The following is a 15,048-nucleotide window of genomic DNA, read 5'->3' on the forward strand; positions in this document are numbered from 1 at the left end:
GACTATCGACTGCTGTCTTCATGCTATACGGTGATGATGTGTTGTGTGTGAAACTCGATACACCCGAGAATAAGCCGAGTCAGCCGCACATCTACATCCACTTCTACAGTCATCTACATCACGTCTGACACGACACGTACGCGAACAATAACAAGAAGACTAAAAGAGAAAGAGATAGACGTAAAGTGAGTCTATTGAGATCAAGCTACGTCCTCAGCCTCACTCATCGCGACAGACTGGATATTATACACACGTAGAAGGTATGATTGAAAAGTTAAGAGAAGAAAAACATGAATAAAACGCCTCTGACCAAACCCATGTCCGAGCCACTGCAACTAGTAAGAGAGAAAAAACATGAAACCCCAGACCGTGTCGTTAAAAAGGTGAAGCTAGAAGGAGGGAGCACATCTAAGAACGCTCACCGCGCAGACGACGGGCGAGGTGGATGTCCTTCTGCTGGATGGTGACACGGCGGGCGTGGATGGCGCAGAGGTTGGTGTCTTCGAAGAGGGAGACGAGGTAGGCCTCGACGGACTCCTGGAGAGCGCCGATGGCAGAGGACTGGAATCGAAGGTCGGTCTTGAAGTCCTGGGAGATTTCGCGGACGAGACGCTGGAAGGGGAGCTTGCGGATGAGAAGCTCAGTGGACTTCTGGTAGCGACGGATCTCACGGAGAGCGACAGTTCCTGTGTTTGTTAGTAAGAAGTAGATAGAAAGAGAAAGAGAATAGAGTGGCCTACCTGGCTTGTAGCGACGGGACTTCTTGACACCGCCGGTGGTTGGGGCGGCCTTGCGGGCGGCCTTGGAAGCGATGTGCTTACGGGGGACCTTGCCACCAGTGGATTTACCTGCAGTCATGGGTCAGTATGAAGTGGGAGACGCGAGAGACGTGACGAGCGAACGTACGGGCAGTCTGCTTAGTTCTGGCCATTTTGATGGGTGTTGTTTGAGTAGCTGAAGTGGTTGAAGTGGTGGATGAGATGAAGATGAAGCTGTTGCTTGAGTCTTGATGCTTGCGTCTTGATGCTGCTTGATGCTTGACTTGTGTGTCTGAAGAAGAAGAGGAAGAGAAAGCGAGAAGTCGGCGATATTTGTAGTGTTGGCGGCTTGGCGGGGTGCTTAGCTAAGCAGGGTTGATCTAGACGAGCTGAGTTGATCTTGGGCGGCGCAGAAGCAGCAAAGTGACTGATCCAGGGCTGATCCGGCAGCCAGCGCAGGCCAGGAGACAGATCACGGCGGGATCAGTTGATGCTCGCTTCTTCTGTCACTTTCTATGCTGTACTTTCTCATCATCAGGTCACTTTGGCTGGCGTCGCTGTCTAGATCAACCGCATCAACCGCATCAGAGTTGGTGATCTGCTTAGTGATCCTGATCCTCGACGCTGATTGGCTGGCCCCTAGATCACTTTCTGACGCGCCAAAAGTAGAAAAGCGACTTCTCTTCCTTCTCTCGCTCACTACAACAACAAGCAACATCTTCATCTACAACATCCACCACTACAACTACATCTACAAGACGCGTCGTTAGACAGCCTCTCTACCACTCTACCACTTCTACTCTTCTACTACCTTCATCATGACTGGACGTAAGTGCTACTTCTACTCTCTACTTTTATAAAAGTGTAACTAATAGAAACAGGCGGCAAGGGAGGAAAGGGACTCGGCAAGGGCGGTGCCAAACGCCATCGCAAGATCCTCCGCGACAACATCCACGGCATCACCAAGCCTGCCATCCGCCGTCTCGCGCGTCGTGGTGGTGTCAAGCGTATCTCTGCCATGATCTACGGCGAGACCCGCAACGTGCTCAAGTCCTTCCTCGAGGGCGTCATCCGCGACGCCGTCACCTACACCGAGCACGCAAAGCGCAAGACCGTCACCTCGCTCGACGTCGTCTACGCCCTCAAGCGACAGGGCCGCACCCTCTACGGCTTCGGTGGCTAGACACGCTTTCTTCACGACGCTTTCTTTTTCTTTCTTCATGGGGTTATCGGATAGGGGTTTCTGCTTTGACTGTTTCTGTTCTTTTCTTAATGGAGTCTGTATCATACCATACTCATGACTACTCTGGCACTGCCAATGAATACCATTACCATTACCACACTTCATCTGCTCTGCTTCTACTCTATCTATTTATACACTTCTACGTCTTCATCTCGCTTGATCGACAGATTACAAAGAGGCTTCGGACTTTGCTTTTTCGCCTGCTGCTACTGGCTGGGAGTTGTCACTCTCGCTGCCCACGACGGCCACGGTGTAACGCCATCCACAGTCCGCTTTGCAACTTTTCCCTCCCATCCCCTTCTTCTCGTCTCTTCTCCTTGCATTCGTTCTTCTTCCGTACATTCTTCTTCTTCTTCTCTTCTCCCATCACTGGTGATGTCTTTCATTTATTCTTCTTGAGTCCCTCGCTCTTCTCTTCGACGCTCGTTTCACGCTGTTTCAGGAGCCGTTTCAACCTCGCTTTGCCCTCGCTTTTCCTCTGGTGGAGTGCCCGGCCTGTCTGGTTTAATCTAATTCCCTGCTCGCCTCAAAAAGTGAGATAGATAGCCGTCTGGGTTATTTAAGGGCTGCCCCTTTCCCTCTCCTCTTAGTAAAGCCATTAAGAGAGGGAAGCCTATATATCGATATCAATATTAGTGCCCGAGGTTGAGTAAAGATGCAGCCTCGCTCGGCGTCGAGAGGCAGTCAGTATATTCGCGGCACTCGGCCAAAGGACCGCCAGCAGCAGCTGCAGCAACTCCCGCCACTGCATACCCAGACAGACAAGACGCAGGTACAGACAGACAGTCAGGGTCAAGGCCAGTCGCAGGAAAAGAGTGCAGAGAACCTTGGATACTACGATATCAACTCGCCGGAGCGCCAGCGGTTCTACTCCAACACCCACACCCAGGACCAGGTCCAGCAACAACAGCAGCAGCAGCAGCAGCAGCAGCAACAATATCAACAGCAGTACCAGCAGTATCAAGCATACTCCCCCTGCAGGCGTTTCATCCCAGCCTCCAGCTGCGTCCAGCGAGCTGCCAGAGGACGACGAGCCGGTCTACTTGCCGTCCATAGGCAACTTTCAGTCGCTGCACTCGCTGGTCAACAACCTGCCCCAGTTCGCCGGCGACACCACCGCTTCTAACTACTTCGACCACTCCAGCAGCATCAACTACATCATCATTCAAGAGCGAGAACTTCTTCTTTTTCAAACGGCAGGCCGGCTTGCCTCCTCGCTCTAGACACCTCAATCACCATGACAGGCCCTACTCCGTCGCTGTCGGCGGCCATGGCTACGCTGGCCCACGGCGGCTGCACGATCAACCATCGCCCGGCCCATGTCCACAGCCGTCAGGACGGAGCCGTACCACGCCTACTCTTCCTCTGCGGTGCCATTGAGCAAGTCGACCTCGACCTCGACCTCTGCTTCCGAGCGACAGGCGTATCAGGCTGTCTCTGCTGTCCGGCGCCAGTCTCCGGCCCCTGCTCGGCCTGGTCCCACGCCGTACCATGCTTACTCCAGCTCAACCCCCATGATCCTGTCAGCTTCGACTCCTACTCCTGTTTCTACTTCTACGTCTACTCCGGCTTCTACTTCGGCTTCTGCTTCTACGTCTACAGCGGCCGTCGCTTCTACGACGAATTCTTCAGCGTCTAGTTCGTCGAGCTTGACGTCAGTCCACCAGATCCCCCAGCCGACTAGGAGGCCTCCCCCTGTCCCTGTACCCAGCACTACTGCACCTACTACTGCACCTGGACCCTCTGCCGGGTCCTCTGCTGGGCCCTCTGCCAGACCCTCGGCCGTACGGACGGAGTCGTATCATGCCTATTCCACTGCAAGCATTCCTGCTTCGGCCAGCTCTTCTAGCCTGGATAAACAGGCTCCCGTTCAGCCTCCAGTACAAGCTCAAGCTCCACCTCCAGCTACTACCGTACCAGTGGCTATGTCTACGCAGCGACCTGTGATTAGTACCATCGCTCGACCCATGTCTGCTGCACCAGGCCCACCAAAGGCGTACCACGCCTACTCGGCTTCCACCCCTGTAGCTGCTAACCCTGCTGCATCCGCCAGTACCTCCAGTCTCCCGCAAGCAGACGCCCAGCCTGTAGCTACAGCTACTACTTCAACTATTTCAACTACTTCAACAGCTCGCCCGCGTCTCCCGTCTGCTATAAGAAGCCACTCCTACTACGGAGCTCGCACTGCTTCTCCCGCTCGTACCGCTGCTAGTGCCATAGCTGCAAACCCCAGGGCGTCATCAAGCACATCCAGTCTCGACCGCCAGGTTCAGCCAGCTGCTCAACGATCCGCCTCAGTCGCTGCACACGTCCGTCCTGCCACTGCAACTGCAACTGCAACCGCTGTAGCCAGAAGAGCCACCAACGCTGCAATGCCCAGGCCAGCCTCTGCTGTAGCTGTTAGATCTCAATCATACCACACTCCCACCGGTCCAGCAGGCGCAGACATGCTCCGTCGAAACACCGTGGTCTTTGACTCCGATCTCACCAAGAACCAGCCCCAGCATCAGCAGCCAAACCCGCCATTGATACCCCTGCAGCAGCCAGCGCCAGCTCCAGCTCCAGCAGCTGCTACCCCAGCAGAACAGGCATCCAAACAGCGTGGGACCTCTAGACATGCTACGTGGCTCTATGGTCGTCCCGATAACGTCCAGATAGCCACCGTCGAGGAAGAAACAACACCATACGGCCAGCGATCAATCTATGGCCCCAGCCTCGTCCCCGCTCTAACCGTCGATCTCAATGGCCTAGAGCCACCTCTCGCTTGTTCACCGGAAGCTCAATGACGGATATCACTGATACAGATGAGACAGCAGACAGTCCAACCGATGCCGTGGAAAGCCGAGCCTCCATGTCCTGTCCTTCGCTTGTCCATGCTTCAAACGCGGCGTCTGCCTCTTCCACTACCTTGTCTACCCCCAAGACCAGCGGAGAGGACTACAAGTCGCAGTACCGCAAGACCAAATCGTTCCCCATCGAAGAGACAAGCGGCACGAAAACGCCAACCCCTGGCTCCGACATCTGTCCCCGCCCGTGGCCCTTGCCCTGACAAGACTCCTGCTCCTGCTTCTGCTCCTGTTCCTGTTCCTGCTCCTACTCCTTCTCCTACTCCTGATTCAGCTCCAGAGGCCCTCCCGGTAGCCAAAAAGACGGAGCCACGATCTCTCTCCCGCACGTCAACCGCGCCTCCCAACCTACAGCTACAGCCCCAAGCACAAGCCCGCAAACTAATCAAGCGAAACCCTTCCGCTCCCAAACCACGCATCGCCTCTCGTCACACCAAAACAGCCCGCTCAATGTCCTTGGTCGGTGCTCCTCCGCCTTTGCCGACCTCAGACCCATCCTCGCCTCCTCCCCTGCCGCGTGCTATGTCAGTGCACATCCCGTCGCGCACGGCGTCACCCGTAGCCACAGGCCAGGGAGCAGATCGGTCTAAAAAGCCCCGTCTAAACTCCTTGTGGTCAGGGTTATTCCGGTTAAGGGTGTCGAGCTGAGTCGTGTGCCCTGCCTGCCCTGTTTTGCCTTGTTTTCTTCTTCACTTCTATATACCAGTGCAACGCACATTTCTCTTCCTCTTACTACCCTTCTTATTTCGATGTTCGGGTCGATATCCATCCCCGTCCTTGTTTTTCCTTTCTTGGTTACGTACCGTACCCCTTTCGGATCTCCTTACTTTACTTACCTACTTTACTCCGCTTGATGCGTTTCTTGTCTGCGTTTCATTTCATTTCATTTACCCGCGATTTCACTCCTTACTACTCCCGCCTCCGCCCCACTGTATTGCATCTACATTCATCCACATCTACATCCACATCTGCACCTGCATTCTGTCCTTTCCTTGCGTTTCCTTGCGTTTACCTTTCTTCCCACCGGCATGGGATCAAACTAACCTACCCTACCATTACCATTACCCTACCCGACAAACAGGCCAAAGCAAACCAAATTGATACTGGACTCGACGGACCGGAACCCGTCTATCATCTATCTGCCATCTTCTATATACTACTAATTCTTACCTACTTGATTTTATTTCTTGGTATGGCTCCTCACCCCCTGCTTTGCCCTGTGCTGCGTTTCGGGTGCTTTACATAACTATTCATTTGAGTGGCCTCTGGTCTACTGAGTTGGATTTATTTGTCTACTTATCTACCTATCTATCCCGAGTATTTAGCTGTAAGAATAAAAGTGAATGGATATCGATTTCGGTTTTTTATCTTTATTCTTGATTTTTTGTGTGTTGAGTGTTGTATCAATATTGTATATTGTAGTCGACCACTGCTTCGTTGCAAGTAAAATGCATACCCATATGATAATCAGTCTATTGCCATATCCATATGATATGTCCATCAACCCATCCACCCATCCATCTACGGAGCATGTTCTATTTGCCATAATCAGGCAGACAACTACGGCAATGGTGGTGGTAGCCAGAAAGTACATCAACCAAAGTCACCACCACAAGCGATCAACTCGCCTCCCAAACGTCAAATCCGCCATCACCGCACCACCAACTCGCCAACCGACAACCAAACGATAGTTACTCCTGATTTACACCGTCGGGATTTGCAGTTTGCAAATATATCCATTCACACCCCGACTGGACCTGAGGATCGACTCGAGCGTTGAAACGACGTGTCAAAATGCATAAATCAATGCAGCGGGTCATAGAGTCGGTTCGGTCCTCCTCCTCCTCCCACACCCTTCCCCAGCCCTACCCCCCTGTACCGCTCGTGCCGTGTACGTATGTATGTGTGCATTTGATATGCTTGTATATGCGTCGATCAACAGACATAACTGACCCGTGACGTACAGATGATCGAATACAACCATATCCTGCGCACCGCAACTTTGAGATTGGCGTACAGAGTTGCCTTATCGCAGGGCCGAGATATCATCTGGCATGTACCTATGCATAGGCATATGCAGGACAGTCATATATACTTCCGACTTTGCTGCATTTGCGACGTCATATCGGCGGCGGCTACGGAGCGGTGAACAGGTGAATACTGCTCTCTACTTCGTATACTTGCCCTTGTCGAATCTGAGGTGTCGAGAGTACATGGCATGGGATACTGACATGGGCCGGTTATCTCGCGAAGATTTAAGTACGTACACGAATAGAACGAGATCGGGCCAGCGTGCGTGGCATGGCATGGCACACACTCACCTTTCGCTTTTCGCTCGGGAAGTACCGGGGGGCAAGCAGAGTTAGCATATCGATTTGCTGGCTTGGTTTGGGTTTGGTTAATCCCCATGGATAATTCTGCTTATCTTGATCTTATCCCGCGTCAAACGCGCCGGTCAGGTCATAGCGGACACATGGCCAGATAGCCAGGGTCGGCGCTGATGCTGGTGCTGGTGCTGGCGTTGGCGTTGGCGTTGGCGTTGGCGTCAGCGTCTTGCCATGTTGGCCGTGTTTTCAGAGACGGTGAAGCAGGCCTGGCTTTGCTCTCGTATTGAGTGTGTGGTGTGGAAAGCGCCTAGAGCTTCCAGATTCATCTCAGATGGTCTCGAGCACGTCTGGCGGTTAGGCATCCAGGCAGTTGGTTATCAGAGATCGGATCCATAGTTATGACTCGAGGCAAGACAAGAGACAAAGACAGGGCAGGGCTGAGGTGCAAAATTCCGACATGACACCATTTGGGCGGCCAATCTCCAAGAAGATCGATCCATCGATCGGAGGCCTTACCCGAAAGAAGCAGATCCTTCATCGTAAGGGTCTCGATAGCGTCTCTTCTGGCGCACGCGATGACAAGGGCATGCGTCCTGTTATTGGATGGCGCTCGTTAGCGAACCAAGAAGCCTCAGGCACGTCTGCAGACATTGGCCCTATACGGAGAGGAGAATACGGGAGCAAACAACAACGATCCAGAATGAGACGACATGTTTGAAAAGATTGCTTTCTCATTCTTCTTTTGCTTTCTGCTCTGTGCTCTTTTCCCCCTGAGATTAGGGACGCTCACATTCTGCCTTGATGGGGGAAAAAAGTAAAAGGCGAGAGCCGCCTGATGGCTCACATTTTGCTTCCCCTTTTCTTTGCTTTTCCGTCCATCAGGCCCATGAAACGAAGCAGAGTGTTAGGAAGCGAACTGTCGGCTGGCTGGAGTGAGAATTTAATCCGACTAGTAAGTTAGCTTGAGGATTGATATCCGTACCTAACACTTTACTTTGCAGTTCAGTTCAAGGCACAGCGGGATGGTGGGCACGACCCACAACACGCATCCGCTCTGTTGCACGATCAATTTTCCTCCCCCTTCTACTACTCGTTATCAGGTCCATCCAGCATACTTACGCAGTATGGAGTTCGGAGTACTCCGTACCTAATACGGGGCTCTGAGGTGCCTTGTGCCTTAGAGAGGGCCTACAGTGTATACCTTCCCGATCGAGCCGGTTGTCCTGGTCTCCCCCCTTTGTCGCCTATAACCGCCGGCGTTATAGGCATCTAATCGGCTGCTGTAGATTCCATGTCCAGAGAGATCCCGAGGAAGGCCTCGAGAGTGACATCCCACGTCCCAGGCGACACGGATGGAAAACGAGAGCATCAACTCTTGGTCGGTCTGCTTAATCTAACAGCACAGCCAATCTGCGACCTGAACAAGCATGAAACGAAATACAAGAGACCCATTTTATTATCTTAAGTAAATGCGGTTCAACCTTAATGTTCTCACGCCGATGCCGGCTGCTGGCTTGCTTTTGGTTGCGTTGCTTTGGCCTGGCAGATCAGATCACTCTTCGACTTTCTCAGCCCAGCGAACAGACACGGGAAGAAAGTCAGCCAGCAGTCGAGTGGATAGGCACATAGCCAGAAACCAGCATCTCTGATATGTTTGTTCCTTGATGCTGCACCGCTGAACCTTCTCTTCCTTGGTCGTCACAATAAACATGGGGGGAGCGAAAAATTCTACCAAATCCTGCCTTTTATTCGCCGGCTCGGATCGAACCATATATCTGCCGATAAATTCACTATATATCATTAATGATCTATAGAAAAGAAGCAAAAGATCCCTGTCCGTTTCCTATTCGAGGCCGCTGCATAAATGAAAGAAATTCGAATCTTGATTGGAAACGAAACGGGGGTTCGCAAAAAGTCCGAACCGGAATCCGGAGATGTACCAAACCTCGATTCGATGCCCATGCTGGCGCGCTGGTGTTGGTGCTCGGTCCCTGCCACGGCCTTGGACTTGGAAGGGAAAAGCAGCAACCAGCGCCAGCCAGCCAGCCAGCCAGAATCCAGCAGGAACGAAACAAAGAGGGAAAAAGCAATGAAAAGCGCAAAAAAAAATCCCGGAAGAAAGTTCTTCTAGAAACTCGCCTAGAAGACACTTTAAACATTGGTGCGGGCCATTTTTTTCTTTTCTTTTCTTTTGCTTCTCGTTTCGGTTCCCTGTTTTTGAGCGAGTTAGCTGGTTGGTGAGATGGCCTTTGGTGTCTTGCTTTGAATCCCGATGTCCCTTTTTCCTCTTCTCCGTCCACGCCCACGGAAAACATGAAGGGCAATACTATACCATTTTCCGGAATCGGTGGAAGAGGGAGGGCCGCAAAGTTTGACGTGTAGTTTAGCTGGTACCTAAGACAATGTGAAGGGTAAAAGGAGCAAAAAGAAGGTCTGTGCATGTCCGATTTTGTTGGATGTTACATACACTCGTCTTTAACTAGTTGGTTAGCGACGCCAGGGACGATAAAGGAGGCTAGCGAGTTGAGATAGTTGGCTGTAGTGTATGTTAGCAAGCAGCAGCTAGCCAGGAGAGTGAGGCGCCCTCGACCAACAAGAGCCCAAAAGTTAAGCAGCTGGTTTGCTAGTTGACTATCAAGGTACGGATAGAAGGATAGTAAAATTTGGAAACGAGCACTGGTCCGGAATCGCATATACACCAGGTATATGGATTTGCATGGATAGAGCACAATAATCAAATCACAACCATGTAGTTGTTTTGACTAATGTTAGTAGTTACAGAGCGGGCATACGGATGAACCTGGTTTTCTTTCTTTTTTTACCCTCTTTTCTTTCTCATCTCTCGTAGTTCCCACGACCCAAGGCCTTATACTCCGTACTTTGTGTGAGTCTACTAGTTAGTTGGTTGATATGTAGATACTCCCGTAAGACAGGCGCCCAGTATTTCGAAAAACGCCGAATTCGGCGGGACACAAGAAGCAACGCCTATCGGTCATTTTTAACCTGCAGCTGCGGTGCTTGCAGAACTGAGGCTGGAGAATATATGAGCAACGACTGATTGCAAAAAAAGAACGAGTTGAAAAATGATCGGGAGGGAAAAGAAAAAAGGGAGAGAAGCAATATCCACCGGCAGAAAAGAGGATGCTGGTTGGGCTGCTAGAATAGAGATAGACATGAGAGTCACTGGGAAAGGGGGGTTTTGGAGAGTCGATAGGGCAGTTAGGGTGGTTCGTTAGTGAAAGAATAAGAAACGAGAGAAGAAAAAGAAAGGCTCAGGGTTCAGTAAAGGGGACCCTTTGTACCTCTCGCTCTCCGCCATCGTTGACTGGGAAATATCCAATTATTATCGAGTACATCAGAAGACTCCGTATTGCACATCAAGTTTCCAGCACGGTGGGTTAGGTTCGTTTTAGATCCCTGGGGTTTAACCAGTCTAAGATATGTCCCGTTACCTGAATATGTGTATTTTGGCTTTTTGATATCAACGACTGGCCGGTTTGGTCTTGCCTTCTCGTCATTGCTATCACGACTGATCGATCAAGTGATTCTGTTGCCTGGCTGAGAAAAGAGGCGAATATACGTAATGGTACACATATTCTCTTCCTCTCGTCTCGCTTGCTTCGTAGCAACCACTATGATGGGATATCGGTGTTTGCCTGGTCAACGGAGAAGTAACGTAAGGCTGGTTGATTTGAGTTATTGCCGGATGTGATGGGAGGCAAAGGGACCCCCGTTTCGATTGATGCAGGAAGAATTGGCATATCATATCGTACCTAGACATATCTCGCTGATAATAGGCTCACATGCATACAAGCATATAAGCACATATGAGTAAAGTGTCCTCTTACCTTTTTGAATCCTTCCTCCAGGTTCCACACCCTCTCACTCAGTTCGATATTGCTTATTCCTCTTAGTCTTCGTTTCTTCGCCAAATAGAGAAACGACAGCGGAGGCAAAAAGGGGTATGTCCAGAAGTGCAAAAAGAGAGTTGTGGCTTGAGAAGTAGGTGTGGCGTTATGTATGCATGTTCATATATGTATTGTCCACTGCTGAGGAGCTATTCGCTGCATAGTGGTGGTGTTTGTGAGAGGGGGAAGTGGCTGTTGATTCCTTTCCGGGGCGCTGGATGCGTAACGGTTCTGCACGTCAGACAGACAGCATGGGGGGAGAATAGTAATCAGGAAAATATAAGCTGCGGTGCATACATAAGCGAGTCTTGCATGCGTACGTCATGGGTCCCTGGTGGGGAGGGGAGTATCCGCATATAGGTGCTTCAGGCGTCGAGAGACCGTCGAATATTTCAGCCAGTCGAAGTGACGAGGTGCAGATCAATTAATCGTGCATTAAGGATGTGTCTTGCCTGTCAGATTGTTCACAGGGGACTGGTCGAATGGAGGGAGGCGAAAAAAGGTACTAGCTAACCCAAGGTTGGTAGACGGTTAGAATGGGCCCCTGGATCCAGAGCCCTGGGACTGGTAAGAAGGAAGCCGTCGAAACATAAAACAAATATTTGCCTCATCCTGTCAAGCCATGGCAAATATCATCTCAGGCCCAAGGCTGGCCCAAGCCAGTGCATATGCCTATGCCAACTTCAATGTCAGTTCCAGCTGATACCCCGCGGAAATATCAATGGCAAAGCGACGTAAACAGCATGTACACCGAGAAGAGAAAGGAGGGCGGTAGGATAGCGAGTTCACGGTCCAGTCCCAAAAACCAGAAAAAAATAAAAAATACAAGCCGAAAAATCCAGGCAATGAACATCTCAAGTGGCAAGTTTTGTCGAAATAAGCACGGGTTTCGTGTGCATGGTCACAGAAGCGAATCAGGATTCTTTGCGGGGTTGTTCCTTCTAAACCAGCCGGGGCAGAGAGAGGGTTGACGGTCCACTACCGCCCGCTTTCCACTCTTCCATTGACCATTATGCCTGCCTTTGCTGCTTGCTGGCCCCAAGTCCGTGAAGAAGATGTCCGTACTCCGCACCCTGTAGGTGGATAGAGCAGTAAAAGGAAAAAGAAAAGACATGGCATAACGTGTCACGTCAACTGGGCTGGCATCTGCTAATTGCTCGGGCCATAAACAGGCAGGGAGAGGTGGAAATGAAGAGGAGAAGAGGTGCAATATATGTATTTCCAGCTCGTCAAGAACAGGATCGATGGAAGTGCGGATGCGGCCCCTTTTCGTAGGACTGCCATGTGCTGTCCAAGCTCGACACCTAAGCCACAAGAAAAAAAAAACGTCCAGGTCCTTGCCGGGTCATGCAGCACAAGATCAAGCCTTGCGTCTCCGGTCGCCGTCTTCCGCTCATCTCTAACCCTCTTGTTCTTTGTATCGTCCCTTGCGAAAGTCTTTTCTGGTCGATGTTGGGACCCTGCACGCCAAGACCGGCAGAATCTTTTTACTTTTAAACTTTTGGGCTTAAATTTAAAAATAGAAAAGTAAAATTTCGTCAAGCGCACAGACGAGAGTGGACAAGGGAAAAAGGACAAGGGGGGAAGGAGGAGGGACAAGATATGCAAGGGATAGGCAAACGGAAGGTTGGAAAAAGAAAAAGCAAGCCAAAGGATGGGATGAGGATGGGATGCAGAGCGCTGATCTTAGTCAGAGAGGAAGAGACAACGACATGGGAGGAAGAAGAAAATTTTTTCCTTGCAAGGGTGTGGAGGTGAAGATAGGGCTGCATAGGGCCAATCAGCAGCGGGGAGAAACATTCCAGGAGGAAGGATGCGAGATGCCATGTGTCTCTGGGTGAAGAGTTTTTTTTTACCTTTTGCTTTCTTTTCCCTCCGATCGCATCTCTGTGCATCTTGCGCTGGCTTCTGGCCCAGAGCCTGCCGGCCCCGTTGCGCGCCGGGCACGTTGTTCTAGGTCTGGACTTCTGGTACGGAGTCGTTAAACTAGTTCGCGAGCTGTCGAGCTGCGGAACCCCGACGAGCTCTGGCCCAAGGTGTGTCTCAGACAAAGAGATCCCATGACTCGGCTGGCCTAACAGCAGCCTGTTCGATGCCTCCAGATGTCGCTTCTGCGTACTCCATCGCGGACTCCGTAGATAGCGCTGTAGATGTAGCATCCGTCGAGCTCTCCATGTCACCTCAGGGACCATGCAAGCCACGAACCACCACGACTGCCTGTCAACCTCTCAACTTCCCCATCGCCGACTCCATCCATACCATCACCACGCATGACTAGTTGAGCCAGCTTACTAGCCACTGTGGCTCAGCACAGCCTCACGCAGGCCTTTCTGTTGTTCCGCGCAACTGCCAGAGCCAAGCGCCGTATTCGGCAGCCTTCAACCGATCGACAACGCCCGCTCGTCATCGCGGCTCGCGTTCTCTGCTCCTTTTAGCCGCCAGATGAGACAGATCGGACAGACGAAGCGAAAAGCCAGAGGAAAGTAAAAAAAGAGGATAATCCAAATGCGGTGGAACTTGAAATCTGTGGCTGTGCAGCTGTTTCTCGTGTCGTGATTGGAGGATGAATTTTCTTCCTCCCTCTTTTTGTGTCATTTCTCTCCACTGCGTGCTGCTCGTTGGCTGGTTAGCTGGACATCCCAAGAAATGCGTTGTGCTACATTGGGAAAAAGGGGAAGATGGTCGTCGTCTCTGACTTGGTTGTTCGTAGGGCTGTAGGTACCCGCATTCGCGCATAAGTAGCTTGTACTTGCTTCTCTGGACACCCAACAGCTGCCACGAGTTTTGTCCGTCTCCGCCAACAGCTAGCAGATGCCCCGTTCGATTAGTAAATGCCAATATAGTACCACGTAGATAGGACAACTAGTTGCTCCGTCGGCACCACCGATAGCTCGTCGTCGTCGTCGTAGCAGTCGTCGTAGGCATCGTAGTAACCGGAACTCGGCCCCGTAGATCGACCGACGCCGTCTCTGCTGCTCCCAGTTCGTGAATATAACGTCTTGCATGCTACTGTACCATAGTGCACCAAGTATCAGGGAGTTTTTTTTCATGCATGTACCAACTACCTCATCCTTCGCCAATAGTACTTCGTACATTGGCGCTTAACCCTTCCCCTTCTCGTGCTTCGTCTTTGCTTTTTCTCTCCTCCAAAATCCAGACAATCATCTCTCCCTTTCCCGTATTGGGACGTTTCCTGCTTTTTCTTTTTCTCTGCTTGCTTTTTGGGCGTAAGTAAGTCCTCTTTCGAGATAGAGGAACGATGGATGATGTCTTCACCCCTGCACCGCCACATGACGAGCGATCTGAAGTCGTTGGTAGAATCCTCGATCTCGATCGAGCGGAAATCGTGGTACTACTAACACCGCTCGGCATGGTGTCTATTGGTATCCATGGTCTCTGGCGATATAGGCATCACCGCAGACATCACCACCGCCCAGCACCGACATGAGTGTTACACGGGTTCATACGGTTCATGCCCAGTTCACGTCCACACTTGCTGTGCTCCTCCTAGCTCAAGACCAAGATTTGTATGGTTTCGCATCAGGCATCACAACCACGGCCAAAATCAAGATCAGGGGGGAACACCGACTAGGTTATCGTTCAAATCCCTAAAGCCGACTTTTGCGTCTCTCCCCAGACCCCTAAATTAAAATGCGTCGTGCTGCAAAACACTGGACGGACGAATGATGGCTCGCATCTGGGCTGTACAAAAGGTTGATGGTGCAATATCGATCTACAGCCGACAGCGAGACGGACCACCGACCACCACTAAAACCACATGTTTCTCCTCCCTTTGTCCCTTGCTAAACTTCGGAGAATGGAGATTTTGAGATCTGAGATTGACTTCTTGATCTATCGAATTACGGATCCTGGATTCTCTTTGCTTTTTCCTTTCTTTGCTCCTCTGCTGTTTGGTCTGCCCTCGAGAGTCCGAGAAAGGACTCGACGGAAATAACTCAAGGTAAA

At 51.2% G+C, this 15,048-nt stretch overlaps 7 protein-coding genes across 7 annotated transcripts; 5 read left to right on the forward strand and 2 right to left on the reverse strand.

The window, feature by feature from the left end:
• Window positions 1-408: 408 nt before the first annotated feature.
• MGYG_08068 (histone H3) lies at window positions 409-931 on the reverse strand (the record flags this gene model as incomplete). Its single annotated transcript, XM_003169848.1, has 3 exons — window positions 409-686; window positions 741-848; window positions 907-931. 3 exons carry the CDS (start codon window positions 929-931, stop codon window positions 409-411), a joined length of 411 nt encoding a protein of 136 aa, XP_003169896.1.
• Window positions 932-1,576: 645 nt separating this feature from the next.
• Window positions 1,577-1,941, forward strand: MGYG_08069 (histone; the record flags this gene model as incomplete). The annotated part of the gene is made up of 2 exons (XM_003169849.1): window positions 1,577-1,586; window positions 1,640-1,941. The coding sequence occupies 2 exons, from the start codon at window positions 1,577-1,579 to the stop codon at window positions 1,939-1,941; spliced, it is 312 nt and encodes a 103-aa protein (XP_003169897.1).
• Window positions 1,942-2,656: 715 nt separating this feature from the next.
• On the forward strand, window positions 2,657-4,787 carry MGYG_09186 (hypothetical protein; the record flags this gene model as incomplete). Its single annotated transcript, XM_003169850.1, has 2 exons — window positions 2,657-3,100; window positions 3,246-4,787. 2 exons carry the CDS (start codon window positions 2,657-2,659, stop codon window positions 4,785-4,787), a joined length of 1,986 nt encoding a protein of 661 aa, XP_003169898.1.
• Window positions 4,788-4,829: 42 nt separating this feature from the next.
• MGYG_08072 (hypothetical protein) lies at window positions 4,830-5,495 on the forward strand (the record flags this gene model as incomplete). The annotated part of the gene is made up of 1 exon (XM_003169851.1): window positions 4,830-5,495. The coding sequence occupies one exon, from the start codon at window positions 4,830-4,832 to the stop codon at window positions 5,493-5,495; it is 666 nt and encodes a 221-aa protein (XP_003169899.1).
• Window positions 5,496-7,405: 1,910 nt separating this feature from the next.
• MGYG_09187 (hypothetical protein) lies at window positions 7,406-7,892 on the forward strand (the record flags this gene model as incomplete). The annotated part of the gene is made up of 2 exons (XM_003169852.1): window positions 7,406-7,527; window positions 7,571-7,892. 2 exons carry the CDS (start codon window positions 7,406-7,408, stop codon window positions 7,890-7,892), a joined length of 444 nt encoding a protein of 147 aa, XP_003169900.1.
• Window positions 7,885-8,566, forward strand: MGYG_08073 (hypothetical protein; the record flags this gene model as incomplete). The annotated part of the gene is made up of 3 exons (XM_003169853.1): window positions 7,885-7,988; window positions 8,057-8,126; window positions 8,474-8,566. 3 exons carry the CDS (start codon window positions 7,885-7,887, stop codon window positions 8,564-8,566), a joined length of 267 nt encoding a protein of 88 aa, XP_003169901.1.
• A 5,172-nt stretch (window positions 8,567-13,738) lies between these two features.
• Window positions 13,739-14,454, reverse strand: MGYG_08074 (hypothetical protein; the record flags this gene model as incomplete). Its single annotated transcript, XM_003169854.1, has 3 exons — window positions 13,739-13,886; window positions 13,929-14,091; window positions 14,169-14,454. The coding sequence occupies 3 exons, from the start codon at window positions 14,452-14,454 to the stop codon at window positions 13,739-13,741; spliced, it is 597 nt and encodes a 198-aa protein (XP_003169902.1).
• Between the last annotated feature and the right edge of the window lie 594 nt (window positions 14,455-15,048).

This window comes from Nannizzia gypsea, genomic scaffold (assembly GCF_000150975.2).
Source record: "Nannizzia gypsea CBS 118893 supercont1.8 genomic scaffold, whole genome shotgun sequence".
In the NCBI taxonomy this organism is placed as follows: domain Eukaryota; kingdom Fungi; phylum Ascomycota; class Eurotiomycetes; order Onygenales; family Arthrodermataceae; genus Nannizzia; species Nannizzia gypsea.